This window comes from Coregonus clupeaformis, chromosome 24, assembly GCF_020615455.1.
Source record: "Coregonus clupeaformis isolate EN_2021a chromosome 24, ASM2061545v1, whole genome shotgun sequence".
Taxonomy (NCBI): domain Eukaryota; kingdom Metazoa; phylum Chordata; class Actinopteri; order Salmoniformes; family Salmonidae; genus Coregonus; species Coregonus clupeaformis.
Window position 1 is genome coordinate 16,890,704 of NC_059215.1, and position 16,456 is coordinate 16,907,159.

Consider the following 16,456-nt stretch of genomic DNA (forward strand, 5'->3'; position numbering starts at 1 on the left):
CGTTTAGAGAGGTTGACTCTGACAGAAGAAGAGAGATGGAGAAAGACTGATATAGGAGAGAGAGGGGGGAGAGAGAGAAAAGGGGAGAGAAAGAGAGGGAGGGAGAGAGAGAGCAGTCCCTCCGGCTCAGCTCCTAGCCAGCCTGTCAGGATAAATACTCTCCTGCTGCTGTTTCTTGCCTTCTAATCCTCCTGTAAATCTCCTGTAATCGGGGTAAGAGCATGCTGCCTCCTGACTAACTTATACCAGCAACTACAGGCTGCCTGCTGCCTGACTTAGCATTCACTGTCTATGTAAAGACCTGGGAGGAGGATGGTGTGGCGGTGGTGATCCATCGGACAGCCTATGCACACCGTGAGGAGGGGGCTAGAGCAGGCTAGCTGGAGCAGCACGGGGCTGTTGTTACTGGTACTTAGCCAGACAAACTCCTCCAAAAGCTCAGAGGAACGGAAGAGGGAATGCTGTATTGACCCAGGGAGAGGGAGAAAGGGAGTAAACAGAGGGAGAGAGAAGAGGACAGTACCTCCATTGGATAGACAATCATTTTATGGTGAGACTTATTGGCATGTATGGGTTTGTAACTCTGTCAAAGTTCATGGTCCCACTACTTTCTGTTGGGGATCTTATCAGAGGCACCACTGGCTCTGGATTGTTGGGGATCTTATCAGAGGCACCACTGGCTCTGGATTGTTGGGGATCTTATCAGAGGCACCACAGTCTGTGGATTGTTAGCATCTTTTATAATGTTCTCCTTCCACAGTTTGTTGTTCAGAGAAACAACAGAACAACAGAGAGACTGATCAAATCAGATTTTCAGGGGAAGTTGTTAGAGAACAAGTTGTTGTAATGTGACCCAGTAGCACAGGAGGTTGGTGGCACCTCGATTGGGGAGGATGGGCTCGTGGTAATGACTGGAGCGGAATTAGTGGAATGGTATCAAATACGTCAGATACATGGTTATCCATGTGTTCAATGCCATTCCATTTGCTCCGTTCCAGCCATTATTATGAGCCGTCCTCCCCTCAGCAGCCTCCACTGCCCAGTAGTATATTGTCCAAGCCGGGGGAAGTTAGAGTAAGAAGCACATGGTTGTGCAGCCAGGCAGAGGAAAAGAGAGAGAGAGAGAGGGCGCGTTGTAGTGATACCGGTCTTCATTCTTCTAAGAGGAACAGCAAAGGAATGAAAACAAAGGCTTGTGGGATTATAAGAGGTTGAGTGTTCCCATCTGTGTTTAAACTAGATCCTACTTAAAGGAAGCTTTTAGACTAATGAGTAGGCTAAGATGTAGTCATGTAGGTAGTTAAAAACAAGTGGTAAGGCTAATTCTTTGGGAAGAGATTGGAAAAAGTTGGTGTGTGTGTGTGTGTGTGATACTGCAGGGAAAATCAGGGCCAAGTCAGTCAGCTAGAGAGCTAAAATCACATCAATGCCCTTCTGCGGACGACAGATTTGTTTATGGTGCAGTGGAAAAGAATGTTTTCCCATCCCTGCCCTTTCACACACACACACACACACAAGCGGGTGTGCACACACACTCATACACACACAATGGCACGCAGAAACACATGCACACACACATGCACACAAAAACACATGCACACACACATATACACACATCATTTTTCTGTCAGCAAAAGACAGAGTAGCAGCATCAAGGATTGCTAAATATAGCAGTCAGTCCTCAGAGCAAAATAGCCATTCTTTTTCTGACTGAGCACAGACAAACATTGTCATGCATTTGAGAATTTTTGTTTTACGCAACGTGAGAAGTTACAGATAACTTTCTCAAACAACATTGTTGCTGATTGTTACCAGAGCAATGATGTCATTATATTTGGTTGGACATTGTACAGTAACATTTAAATGGCAGATATTTCCATGCACTGCTCCATGCACTGCTCCTGAGTGGCGCAGTGGTCTAAGGCACTGCATCTCAGTGCTTGAGGCGTCACTACAGACTCCCTGGTTCAATTCCAGGCTGTATCACAACCGGCCGTGATTGGTCCCATAGGGCAGCGCACAATTGGGCCAGCGTAGTCTGGGTTTCGCCGGTGTAGGCCGTCATTGTAAATAAGAATTTGTTCTTAACTGACTTGCCTAGTTAAATAAATCATGGAGTTTTACTTCATGGCTAGGTATGTAAATACATTATCTTAATCTAAATGTTAATGCTACTTTATCTTTAAAGAGAAAAGGATTCATTTTGTGTGTGCTTTTTGTGAATGGTGGATTGGTTGTGGGTGTGTGTGTGTGTGTGTGTGTGCATGCGTGCGTGCGTGTGTGTGTGTGTGTGGGTGTATGCACAGATTGGTTGATTAGTACCCAGCAGGCTGCTCTACACTAGTTTAAGGTGAGGCTCCATGCGGTGGCAGATGCTGTAGCTGGCCTGGCCCAGCCTGGCCTCCCAGACATGATAGCAGACAGGCAGGCAGCACCATATGCCCTGTCTATACCCATTACACATACCCTATCACTTAGCCTACATAGGCTGACTCACTGAGAGAGAAGCCAAAGCTTTTTGTTGAATTTCTTATTCTTGAAAACCTCATTCTTGTTAGTCTGTGTTCAGCAGCAGTATACCTCTCTTTTCATGGTCTTTAGCTAATTGCTTTAAAGGTAAATGCATTGAATGCTTATTACACTCTCCCTGATAGTTTATGCAATGCGTATAAAACAGGCTTGCAGTGCGTACTCAGTATAGACATTAGAAAACTTCCCAAGAAGCTTTATTTAAATGCTAGGTTTATCTATAAATCGTGGCATTGACCTCCAGATATAGACTAGAGCATCATGTTCAGTGTGTCTCCCAGTAGGGTGTCCTGGTGTCCAGTAGGGTGTCCTGGTGTCCAGTAGGGCTTCCTGGTGTCCAGTAGGGTGTCCTGGTGTCCAGTAGGGCGTCCTGGTGTCCAGTAGGGCTTCCTGGTGTCCAGTAGGGCTTCCTGGTGTCCAGTAGGGCGTCCTGGTGTCCAGTAGGGTGTCCTGGTTTCCAGTAGGGTGTCCTGGTGTCCAGTAGGGTGTCCTGGTGTCCAGTAGGGTGTCCTGGTGTCCAGTAGGGCGTCCTGGTGTCCTGGTGTCCAGTAGGGCTTACTGGTGTCCAGTAGGGTGTCCTGGTGTCCAGTAGGGCGTCCTGGTGTCCAGTAGGGCGTCCTGGTATCCAGTAGGGCTTCCTGGTGTCCAGTAGGGCGTCCTGGTGTCCAGTAGGGTGTCCTGGTGTCCAGGAGGGCATCCTGGTGTCCAGTAGGGCGTCCTGGTGTCCTGGTGTCCAGTAGGGCGTCCTGGTGTCCAGTAGGGCGTCCTGGTGTCCTGGTGTCCAGTAGGGCGTCCTGGTGTCCAGTAGGGCTTTCTGGTGTCCAGTAGGGTGTCCTGGTGTCCAGTAGGGCGTCCCGGTGTCCAGTAGGGTGTCCTGGTGTCCAGTAGGGTGTCCTGGTGTCCAGTAGGGCATCCTGGTGTCCATTAGGGTGTCCTGGTGTCCAGTAGGGTGTCCTGGTGTCCATTAGGGTGTCCTGGTGTCCAGTAGGGCATTCTGGTGTCCATTAGGACGTCCTGGTGTCCAGGAGGGCGTCCTAGTGTCCAGTAGGGTGTCCTGTTGTCCAGATCTCAATCCAGTTACAAAATGGCTATCTGAGGCACGTTGCACCGTGACGAGGCCAGGAGGGCATACTATTTCTGACTGCCATAATTGTTCAGATTACAGTACCTCCTCCTGTCAACCACACCTGGCTGGGAGGGGCTAGGTTCTCCTCATGTTCTCCTCAGGTTCTCCTCAGCCTAATTCACACTATAGGACCTAAGCGACCCAACCCTAGCCGAGCTGTACTGGGCTGGCCTGGTTCCGAATCCCCCATAGTTGATAGAACCGTACTGAAAAGGACAATTTAAGAATAAAATATCTGAGCAAACACAATGCAGGTTGGATCGGCCCCAGAAGGTGAATCGGTCATTAAGGCTCTCCTCAGGTCTGGGGTGATTGAGGCTCATCTACTTTAGAACCTCACTCACTCCCACGGAATAAGACCAATCAATGGACCTGTCCATACACTCAGACCAGGCTGGCAATGGAAAATGTAGGAGTTACGACCGTGCCATCTCAGGTCAATGGGAACCTTAGGAGGCTGTTCAGGAGCAACTTACTTGACAGATCAACATCGACTGAAAGATATGGACTTGAGAGGATCAACCAACTATATAGGCTAATGATTATAACATGTTTTGTCACATTGGTCATTGAATGTAGTGTAAATACAATATATGCATGTTACATGCCAACTAGATCCGTGCTGGTTTATTTCAGTTGTTGTACTGTGATTCAGAGAAGGTTTACAGATGCTCTATGAGCTGTTGATTAACACTCTTTGATAACAAACAGATTATATCTTGGGGAAAGGGAAGGGTACCAAAATAGGGTAATCAATTTGCTTCATCACATTTTTAATTGAGTCAGCCAGTTGTTTCATATTATACAACGGGTGGGTCTAGATTGGTTAAATGCGCATTCCAGCCGGTGTCTATTCCACAAGTTACCACCGGCTAAATCCATGACGTTAAAATGCCTATTTACTCTGTTCTATCTGACTGCGCAATCCACTGTCTCATCCAGCCAAGGAAGGGAGGTTATAAACTTGATCTCCACTATAAAAAGCACCTAGACATTATCTTGCATTTCTTTTAGACTAACATTTTGTTTTCAACAGCGGAGATTTGTATAAACCTTGCTGTCTGTCTATCTGACAGTTGTTTCATAATGTGTAATTGAATTAGAGCGCTCCCTGTGGCGTAAGAATGTGACAGTCATATTGTGTGTGTGTGTGTGTGTGTTTGTGCGCATGCTCGTGCTGTACTGTGTCTGTTTGTCTGTGTCCCTCCAGTCATGTATGTCTGTGTCTATTCTTCCAGGGAGCAGCTGGGATGTGGAAATCATTAGCAGGGTCCAGGCAGGGTCCTCGCCACAGTGTGTGATCTCATCCTCCTGTGGGCAGAGGAGGCCTCTGGTCGGGCGTGATCCCCTGCTCTCGGTGGTCCACCTGGAGGTCCAGTGATGGCTCATGCACGAGATGATCCCCACCTGGGCGCCGGCCCATCCGAGGATTCTGAACTCTCTGAGAATGAGTCAGAAACGGCGAGCTTGGTGTCGGAGGACTCTATCATGCCAGACTATGAGATGGAGCGGGGTGGAGGGGGCACCACCTTTACGCTGTACGAGGCCTGTAACAGGAACGAGGCGCTAACGTTACGGAGGGTCCTGGAGAGGGGGGTTACTAAGGAAGAGGTTATGGAGCTGGATATCAATGGCAGGGTAAGGACTATGTCATGTTTCCCTCTGGTGGTCCTGGGTTCAATAAGTATTTGATTACTTTCAAATACTTGAATCGTTTGCTCGAGTATTCCAAGAAAACCTTATGGCCTCAGATGTTGTACCTTAGACTAGAGCCGTGTTTCTCAACCTTTGGCCTGCGGACTGGCAATGATCCCTGGGATGATAGAGACTGATCCTTGAGATGGTTGGCTGACACTTTTTTTGTCAGTTACTCAAGTGTTAGTTTTAATGTAAAAGGTCCCACAAGAAGGAAGAGCAAAAGCTTGCCAGTTCCTGGTACATAAAAGGTTGAGAAACACTGCATTAGAGCATATTGAATGATCACATTTCTGCGTTCTGCTTTGTATCCATGTCAGAATGGCCTGATGCTTGCAGTCTCCAGAGGCTATGTGGACATAGTCTATGGTCTACACACATGTCCACTGATCGATATTAACCATCAGGACAACGAAGGCAACACAGCACTGATGATCGCTGCCCAGGCCGGTAAGCATTGCAATATTATGGTGGCTAGCTTTGGTGAGCATATCATATCATAGCATATCATATCAATAGAAGCACCTATTTCATGGTCTGGTAGGGATCACATAATTATACTCAGGGGTGTAACTGGAGAAAATAAATCACTCAAGGAACTTTATCACAGTCATCGGCCATTCAGCTACAAAACGTGTTAAAATGTTCCCCAGAAGATTCCCACCCAATTCCACCTGTGATAACAACTATGGCAACTCAAAACTTCCTAATAACAGCCCCTCTCTCCACCCAGGCTACGTCTCCATCCTGAACTTCATCCTGAACTACTACCCTAAGGTAGACCTGGAGGTGAGGGACATCCGGGGCTTCACTGCCCTCATCAAGGCAGCCATACAGGGCAGGGTAGACTGTGTGTCTTCCCTCCTCATGGCCGGTAAGTGGCTAAAGACAGTCAAATCAAGAATTGGAGTAGTCCTTGAACAAAAGTCTTTGAGTGCAGGAAGGACTTCTAAAGACTATTTCCATGGGTTTTTCTTTTCCACGTGGCGTAAAACCTCACTCTCCATACTGACAACTTCCTAACTGATATCTTATGTATATTCTCGAATCAGTAGAGGCACAGTTACTCTGGTGAAATGGGTTATCAACTTATCATCATGGAACTAGAATGACTATTGTATTATTCATTATGTTTCTATGGTTACCGTGAATGTGTTACGAAAAAAGAAAAAGTAGAACACTATATAGGGAATAGGGTGCCATTTCAGACATACACCAAGTGTATGATTATGACAGCCATTTTGGTGGAGAAGGATGATGACGCACATCTATCTGAGTTTAAGGGGAATATCTTAGGACATGGTTTTATTTTCTGATCTTGTTGTCTAATCTGGGACTAGCCGCTTTGGGTTACAGGCTGGATTATCTTGGTGTTTACCAGGACTGATATAGACATGGCTCTGGTAACACCTACTACTGGTTCATAAGTCAAGACAGGTCAACATCAAGTCACCCTATTACCTATTCTTATCTGTACCACAGGAGGCTGCTGAGTGGAGGACGGCTCATAATAATGGCTGGAATGGAGTTAATGGAATGGTATTAAACACATGGAAACCATGGAAACCATGTGTTTGATGTGTTTGATACCATTTCCTTTATTCCGTTCCAGCCATTATAATGAGCCCGTCCTCCCCAATTAAGGTGCCAACGGCCGCCTGTGATCTGTAGACACAAAAACAGCTTTGGGTATGGTGTTATTTGTGTTACGTCCACATGCCTTATAATGCGTTCCTCTTCAACTGAATAAATGCTTGAGGGCAGTCCTCTGAAATAGACACTAGTGTGAGTCCGTCTCGATCCAATAATGCACCCAATTAAATAATTAAGAGCTAAATATTGTTTCAACTGCTGATTGCCCCTTTAATTGAAAGCCTTGATTCTCCTGCTTCAAACTGAAGATGTTCATAAACACATACTGTCTCATTATTAGCCAATCAAATAGCGACAGTTCTCCTTTCTGTAGCCGCCGGGCTATTCAATTCCGGTCCTGGCGGGCTGAAACATTTCTGGTTTTTATTACTACCTGGTAGTTAATTGCAATCACCTGGTGTCCCAGGTCTGAATTGGTCCCTGATTAGAAGGAGGTGAAAAAACGGAAGTGTTTGGACCCTCCAGAACCAGAATTGAAAAGCCCACCTCATAGTGTGTTGCTGTCTATGTTTAGATCCTCTATACCCCTTCACATAGTAGGGCAATGAAGCTGTCAGAGTACATGCCTCACACATTACATTTAAAAAATCTCATCTTGATCAGTTTCCCTCATTTCTTTAGTGTCTAACCTTGTTGTCTAGCTCCTGTGATCATTTTGGATGCGTTCATTTTTCTCTGTCTCCCTTCCTATCCCCATGTCCAGGTGCGGATATCAATGTAGTGGATGAGGTCAGAGGGAAAGGCATCACGGACTGGGCCCTGAAGACGGGTCGCTTCGAGGTCCTGCAGCGTCTCCGTGTCCTCCAGGCGCACCCCATTGCTGAGCAGTTCTGCGACAGCTATGTGATTGAGTGGCCCGAGCTGAAGGAGCTGGTTGCCAAAGGTTAGAGAGGCAGGCCAGCAACCGGAGGGATGCCGGTTCCAATCCCTGCCCCGGCTGGGAAAAATCTGGTGGGGAGTGGTCCGGTAACCTGCTGTTGTAACCTATAACCTGCTCCAGGGGTGCTGCACTGCTGCTGACCCATTTATCCAACCTCTCCATTGGGCATGCATAAGCTATGTGTGTTTCTCTGTAGTGTGTCACTGTGACACATCTGAATCAAACTTTATTGCAATGCAACAGATGTTACTAGGTGTTCTACATAGTAGTAAAATAAATGTTGTACATAGAAGTAATCTTCTATCTTCTATCTTCTTCTAAAGCCATGAGCCCCAAAACACTGACCCAACGTCTGAAGGACAGCCTGACCATTAGCTTACCCAATGACCCTCAGGACAACGGAGTGATGGACCACCTGGTGAGGATGACCACATCCATCCACAGCCCTCTAGTCTCCACGGGCTGCCGGCCCCTCTGCCCCACAAGCCCCCCCGAGGTTGGGAAGCGCCGCCTGGCTGTGCCGGAGCTGATGGAGAAGCACAGCAGCAAGGACCTGGAGGAAAGCTCTGTGTGTCATAGTAACGGTGTGAAATGTTCCTTCACGCCTGCGCCAGCGTCATCGAGCTCCTTCTCGCTCACCAACTGCTGCTCGAACACGGAGCGGAGGGATAGTGGTCTCTCGACGGCTGCTAATGGCTTACGGAACTTCCTCCCTCGTTCCATGACCCACCAGAACTCCGTATTCCCGTCCGGTTGCATCCCCAAGATCACCTTCACTAAGTCTCTGGACAAAACACCTAAGAAGGCGAAGAAGGTGAAGAGGCACAAGGGCCACCTGGAGCCTCCGGTCTGGAAGTACAAGTCGGAGAAGGAGGAGAAGAAAAAGGAAAAGCAGAAGTTGGAGGAAGAGAAGGAAGCGCAAGAGAAGGCACTTAAGAAAGTTAAGAAGAAGGCAGCCAAGGCGGCAGCCAAGGCAAAGGAGCCCGCCAAGGCAAGTTAAACTGCCAACTGTCTGTCGTTAAACTGCCACAGAGTGGGAGCACAGAACCCTGGGAAAATAGAACGACCTCTGTGCTGTCATCAGATGGAAGAGGAAGCGAGACCCCCCACTTGCAGTTTTTGTTTTCTGGTTGAATGAAAGTCAATGAACTAAGTAGACCAGAGCCAGCTGCTATTGCATTGGTGTCTATGGGAGACCCACCCCTGTTAAGTAATTTTTTTCAATGCTTCAGTGATTTATCCACCATCTTTGCTGTCATCTCCTACCAACTCCATTGTATCCACTGTGATGATGTCATATAAGGAGGACAAGGGGACGGCTCCCCTGTGGTGGCACCTGCCTGGGGTCATCATGGAGGCCCAGTTGCACCCCTACAGTGGGGCCTCCAATAACATGGGTGGAAACTAGCATCTGAGCTGGACTAAGTCAAATGGATGGACTGTTGTTTTTCCTCTCTGCTGGGATATGCTGCTATAAGGCAATGGCCTGGACATTCCTAGACATTATTATTCATGTATCTTTCAAGTGGAATTCGCGTTTTCTGTGTTAACTTATTTAGTTTATTTATTTATTTTTGGAGAGTTCAGTCGTTATAAATATCAGTAGATTTTGTTTGGTCTTCCACGCTCTTAACTAACCATTCGAAACTGTGAAGGAACCAGAGCCATAGCAAAGAAATGTATAATTTCTGATAAGCAAGGGCTTGTACTTACTGAAAAAGAAAACAGGACATTAACATGAGTTAGGTAAATGATGAGGGAGGATTATGGACAAGGTTTCAGAGTTTACTGTTTGATAAACCTCATGGTCAGATATACCACAACCAGACCTGGGTTCAAATACAATTTAAAAGGATTTCAAATGCTTCAGCTGTGCTTAAGAGAGCTTGTCTGTTGATATGGAACCAATAGAAAAGTCCCAAAAGTGCAAACCGCACCTACCTGGCACTCCAGGCAGGCTAAAGCAAACACTGAATGTTTTTGTAAGATTCCGAATAGTATTTGAACCCAGGTCTGACCACAATGCACATCTGAGTTCCAATCTACTCTATGCTTTGTTTTCCTATGTACTCCAATCAGCTGTCTTCCAAAGAAGTTGATTTTACACTCTTACCGTTGACAGGACTTTTGTGAGAGATGTTTTTTATCAAGAGTTGTAATATAATATCAGGGATCCCCTCAGTTTTGATGAGGCTCAGGTACTTAAAGATAAGCCTGAGTGGCTTATTATTACGTTGCACAAACCTGCTTAGTTAGAAGAAGTCTTACATTACAAACATGTTGTTTGTAGATCCAGTTCACATGTTGTGATAGAGCTGAAATGTGAAGTATGTTGTTCAGTAGGAATCAACTTCTGTCCTAATAGTATGTGGTGGTTATTTTTAAATAACACTATCGCCCTCATCAAAGATTCAGAAAGACTTAGAAACATATGTGTAGTGACAATTGCCAGTCAAAAATATATGCACTCACTCATGTAAGTCACTCTGGATAAGAGAGTCTGCTAAATGACTAAAAATGTAAAAATGTAAAAGCCATTGATGTGTCAGAAACGGCTCCTACAGTATGAAAAGGTATGATAGGCCTAATGAATATCCTATTACAAAACCAAACATTAAAACGTTTAACAACACAACATCCATGTGACTTAGTGATGATCCTTCTTCCCCCTATATCCGATAGCTATAGCAGCTTTGGCTATAGGCTAAGCTGGGTTAGTGTGGTTCTGAGCTCAGTGAGCTTGTTAACTGGTGCTATTATAGTCACAGTCAGATCAGGCCATAACCATACAGTCTAACCATAGATACAGCTGTAACTATGGGGCATAACCATACAGTCTAACCATAGATACAGCTGTAACTATGGGGCATAACCATACAGTCTAACCATAGATACAGCTGTAACTATGGGGCATAACCATACAGTCTAACCATAGATACAGCTGTAACTATGGGGCATAACCATACAGTCTAACCATAGATACAGCTGTAACTATGGGGCATAACCATACAGTCTAACCATTGATACGTCTGTAACCATGGGGCATAACCATACAGTCTAACCATTGATACGTCTGTAACCATGGGGCATAACCATACAGCATAACTATACAGTAACTTCAGAAAGTATTCACACCCCTTGACTTTTTCCACATTTTGTTTTGTTACAAAGTGGGATTCAAATGGATTTAACTGTAATTTTTTTGTCAATGAGCTACACAAAATACTCTGTAATGTCAACATGGAATAATTTTTTTAATGGAAGAAAACAAATATATTTTGATTAGATAAGTATTCAATCACCTTTGGCAGTGATTACAGCTGTGAGTCTTTCTGGGTAAGTCTCTAAACGCTTTGCAAACCTGGGTTGTACAATAGTTGCCCATTATTCTTTTTAAATTATTCAAGCTCTGTCAAGTTGGTTGTTGATCATTGCTAGACAGCCATTTTCAAGTCTTGCCATAGATTTTCAAAATGATTTAAGTCCAAACTGTAATTAGGCAACTCAGGAACATTCAATGTCATCTTGGTAAGTAACTCCAGTGAATATTTGGCCTTGTGTTTTAGGTTATTGTCCTGCTGAAAAGTGGATTTGTCTCCCAGTGTCTGTTGGAAAGCAGACTGAACCAGGTTTTCCTCTAGCATGTTGCTTGTGCTTAGCTCTATTCCTTTTCTTTTTATCCTAAAAAACTTCCTCGTCCTTGCCGATGACAAGCATACCCATAATATGAAAATATAAAGAGTGGTACTCAGTGATGTGTTGTGTTGGATTTGCCCCAAACATAACACTTTGTATTCAGGACAAAAAGTTAATTTCTTTGCCACATTTTCTGCAAACAGGATTCATGTTTTGAAATATTTGTATTCTGTACAGGCTTCCTTCTTTTCACTCTGTCATTTAGGTTAGTATTGTGGAGTAACTACAATGTTGTTGATCCATCCTCAGTTTTCTTCTATCAGCCATTTAACTCTGTAACTGGTTTAAAATCACCATTGGCCTCATGGTGAAATCCCTGAGCTGTTCCCTTCCTCTCCGGCAACTGAGTTAGGAAGGATGCCTGTATTGTTTGATTTGATTTGATTTGATCTTTGTAGTGACTGGATGTATTGATACACAATCCAAAGTGTAATTATTAACTTTACCATGCTCAAAGGGATATTCAGTTGTCTTCTTTTTATTTATTTTACCCATCTACCTAAATATAGATACATCTGCAACCATCTGTAACCATGGGGCGTTACCATACAGCCTAAATATAGATAAGTCTGTAACCATGGAGCGTAACCATACAGACTAACTATAGATACGTATGTAACCATGGGGCGTAACCATACAGCCTAACTATACTTCTGTAACCATGGGGCGTAACCATACGGCCTAAGCATAAGTAGAAGCGTAACCCAAAGGACGCAACACATGGGAGGGATAATGTCCACTCGATCTCTTATGTAATACTTAATGTTTTAGATCTGATTTGGGTCAGTTTTGGTAAAGGTACCTGTACCTCCAGCTATATAGCATCTAGTGTTTTAGATCTGACTTGGGGTCAGTGGAGGTAAAAGTCCAGTTACTTCCAACCTGTCATAAAAAGGAGAAAAAATATGAATGGTTTGTTTGAATAAATAATAAATTAGCCTCAGACAGGAGATACATACTGTATATCACAGACTGTTTATGCATTTGCATGATGACTCATGTTTTCTATAACTTAGAGAAATGGCTCCACAGCATATTATGATACAGTACAAAAGCAAATTTATTTTCCACAGATATTTTCATTGCTCTTTAGTTTAAAACTATAAAAGTGCTACACTTCTTTTGAAAGGCTGAATGTCCAAGCAAACATTGCCTGTCTCTCTATTCTATTGAATAAAATCATAAACAGTATTTAATTCTCCCTCCTCTCTCTGTGAGATTATTGCACAACAACAAAACAAACTGTGCTGCCCATACATTACATTTTAGTCATTTAGCAGCCGCTCTTATCCAGAGCGACTTACAGGAGCAATTAGGGTTATTCCTAGATTTTTCACCTAGTCGGCTCGGGGATCAGAACCAGCAACCTTTCGGTTACTGGCACAACGCTCTAACCCACTAAGCTACCTGCCGCCCATACATAGAAATAGAATGATATCATTCTCTGTTTATGGTGCTGCCTGGTGCTGAAAGAATGTTGAAAAAAAACCCAGATCTCAACATCTTACAGATTAATGTTGGGAAGGAAAAAGACATGCTGCTGATCAAAAAAGAACAGTTTGCTCTCTCTTCGCTAAAACGGTTGATGTGAGGGTTACCAGCTGTGTGTGTATCTGTAGATAGATTAAGGGCCATGAGAACAAGGAATTCACATTACTCAAATTAAGAAAATATCTCACCCACGCTTCAGTGTAATTCAGCATTCCCATAAAGGAGGCAGTCATATTTGGATCATGGTGGGAGATCAACAGTTCAGTATTAGATAAAGTGTTCCACTGGATATAGATAGCTACATTTATTTGATTTAAACACACTGTAGGCCTTGCAGACCTCCTTTTCTATGATATTTCATATTGACCCAAGCCGGCCAAAATGGTGCTATATTTCCCAAAGCTCTACATGCCTATTATAAACTGGGTGGTTCGAGCCCTGAATGCTGATTGGCTGACAGCCGTGGTATATCAGACTGTATACCACGGGTATGACAAAACACTTATTTTTAATGCTCTAATTACGTTGGTAACCCGTTTATAACAGCAATAAGGCACCTTGGGGGTTTGTGGTATATGGCCAATTGACCACGGCTAAGGGCTGTGTCCAGGGACTCCGCGTTGCGTCGTGCATAAGAACAGCCCTTAGCCGTGGTATGTTGACAATATACCACAAACCCCCGAGGTGCCTTATTGCTTAATTATAGTATAGGCCTAAACAGTAAGTGTTCAAAAATAGTATTCATATTTGTTTCTGCAACACTAAAGGGGATGGAGACCGGACACCAATTGCAATACCATTGACAGTGAATGTGTCATTGCCCATGAGTCAGATCTGCAACCACTGAAGGGTTAGGTCCAATGGGTAGGAGTAGGGATCGATTTGGGACTGGCTGTCTCAGTCAGAGCTGCGTCCTGAATGGCACCCTATTCCCTATATATGGCACTACTTGTTCTATGGGCAAGAAGCACCCTATTCCTAAAAGTATAGTGCACTACATAGGGAATAGGGTGCCATTTGGGATGCATCCAAATAATATTCTGTCCTGGGGTCCTGCTGTCTGTCTTGGGGTCCAGTCACAGTGTCCTCGGGAAGCGCCATGTGTCACGGTCGTCTGACGAATGAGTAGACCAAAGCGCAGCGCGTTGAGTGAACATGACTTTATTAAGATAAAGTACACTAACCAAAACAATAAACACTGACGAAACGTGAAGTCCAACAGTACACGACTGAACACGGAACAAAAACCCACAAACACACAGTGAAACCACAACAGTTTAAATATGGCTCCCAATCAGAGATAACGAGCCGACAGCTGTCACTCGTTACCTCCGATTGGGAGTCACATGAATAATCAAGAACCACCACAACATAGAAATGCACAACTAGAAATCCCAACATAGAAATACACCCAAATGAAAATGAACAACCCTGGCTCCATAAATCAGAGTCCCTGGAGCCAGAGTGTCACAGTACCCCCCCCTAAAGGTGCGAACTCCGGGCGCACCAGCATACAGTCTAGGGGAGGGTCTGGGTGGGCGTCTGTCCATGGTGGCGGCTCTGGCACTGGTCGTGGTCCCCACCCCACCATAGTCACTACCCGCTTACGTAGCCTCCTCCAAATGACCACCCTCCAATATAACCCCACTGGATTAAGGGGCAGCACCGGACTAAGAGGCAGCACCGGACTAAGAGGCAGCACCGGACTAAGGGGCAACACCGGACTAAGGGACAGCACCAGGAGAAGGGGCAGCACCAGGATAAGGGGCAGCACCAGACTAAGGGGCAGCACCAGACTAAGGGGCAGCACCAGACTAAGGGGCAGCACCGGACTAAGGGGCAGCACCGGACTAAGGGGCAGCACCAGGATAAGGGGCAGCACCAGGATAAGGGGCAGCACCAGGATAAGGGGCAGCACCAGGATAAGGGACAGCACAGGGCTAAGGGGCAGTACCGGACTAAATGGCGGATCCTGGCTGGCTGGCTCTGGCAGATCCTGGCTGGCTGGCGGATCCTGGCTGGACGGCTCTGGCGGATCCTGGCTGGACGGCTCTGGCGGATCCTGGCTGGACGGCTCTGGCGGATCCTGGCTGGACGGCTCTGGCGGATCCTGGCTGGACAGCTCTGGCGGATCCTGGCTGGACGGCTCATGGCTGGCTGACGGATCTGGCTGCTCCTGGCTGGCTGACGGATCTGGCTGCTCATGGCTGGCTGACGGATCTGGCTGCTCATGGCTGGCGGAAGGCTCTGGCTGCTCATGGCCGGCTGACGGATCTGGCTGCTCATAGCTGGCGGAAGGCTCTGGCTGATCCTGTCTGGCGGAAGGCTCTGGCTGATCCTGTCTGGCGGAAGGCTCTGGCTGATCCTGTCTGGCAGACGGCTCTGGCTGATCCTGTCTGGCGGAAGGCTCTAGCGGCTCCTGTCTGGCGGAAGGCTCTAGCGGCTCCGATCTGGCGGACGGCTCTGAAGGCTCATGGCAGACGGGCGGCTTTGCAGGCTCAGTACAGACGGGGCGGCTTTAGCGCCGTAGGGCAGACGGGTAGTTCAAGCGCCCGTTGGGCCGACGGGCAGTTCAGGCACCGTTGGGCAGACGGGCAGTTCAGGCGCCGTTGGGCAGACGGGCAGTTCAGGCCCGTTGGGCAGACGGCAGATTCTGGCCGTCTGAGGCGCACCGTAGGCCTGGTGCGTGGTGCCGGAACTGGAGGTACCGGGCTGAGGACACGCATCTCAGGGCTAGTGCGGGGAGAAGGAACAGGGCATGCTGGGCCCTGGGGACGCACCGTAGGCCTGATGCGTGGTGCCGGAACTGGTGGTCCCAGGCTGAGGACACGCATCTCAGGGCTTTTTATGGTGCGTGGAGCAGGAACAGGCCGGGCTGGGCTGGCGACGCGCACCGTATCCCTGGTGCGAGTGGCCGGAACAGGCCGGGCCGGGCTGGCGAAGCGCACCGTATCCCTGGTGCGTGGAGCAGGAACAGGCCGGGCTGGGCTGGCGACGCGCACCGTATCCCTGGTGCGAGTGGCCGGAACAGGCCGGGCCGGGCTGGCGAAGCGCACCATATCCCTGGTGCGTGGAGCCGGAACAGGCCGGGCAGGGCTGTCGACGCACACCGTATCCTTGGTGCGTGGAGCAGGAACAGGCCGGGCAGGGCTGTCGACGCACACCGTATCCTCTGTGCGTGGAGCAGGAACAGGCCGGGCTGGGCTGGCGACGCACACCGTAGGTTCTGTGCGTGGAGCAGGAACAGGCCGGGCTGGGCTGGCGACGCACACCGTAGGTTCTGTGCGTGGCGCAGGAACAGGCCGGGCTGGGCTGGCGACGCACACCGTGGGCTTGGTGCGTGGAGCAGGAACAGGCCGGGCAGGGCTGTCGACGCACACCGTATC

The 16,456-nt window shown here is 47.1% G+C and overlaps 1 protein-coding gene across 1 annotated transcript; it reads left to right on the forward strand.

Annotated features, from left to right (window-relative positions):
- Window positions 1-299: 299 nt before the first annotated feature.
- On the forward strand, window positions 300-10,518 carry LOC121537889 (photoreceptor ankyrin repeat protein-like). Its single transcript, XM_041845532.2, has 6 exons — window positions 300-550; window positions 4,894-5,293; window positions 5,671-5,800; window positions 6,084-6,224; window positions 7,707-7,886; window positions 8,207-10,518. The coding sequence occupies exons 2-6, from the start codon at window positions 5,036-5,038 to the stop codon at window positions 8,881-8,883; spliced, it is 1,386 nt and encodes a 461-aa protein (XP_041701466.2). The 5' UTR covers window positions 300-550; window positions 4,894-5,035; the 3' UTR covers window positions 8,884-10,518.
- Window positions 10,519-16,456: the final 5,938 nt, after the last annotated feature.

Excerpts from the sequence above, each read along its gene's own strand:
- LOC121537889 (XM_041845532.2), top strand. The coding sequence starts at position 5,036 with ATGGCTCATGCACGAGATGATCCCCACCTGGGCGCCGGCCCATCCGAG. Across the intron at positions 5,294-5,670 it reads AGCTGGATATCAATGGCAGG|AATGGCCTGATGCTTGCAGT; the intron begins GTAAGGACTATG and ends TATCCATGTCAG. Across the intron at positions 6,225-7,706 it reads GTCTTCCCTCCTCATGGCCG|GTGCGGATATCAATGTAGTG; the intron begins GTAAGTGGCTAA and ends CCCCATGTCCAG.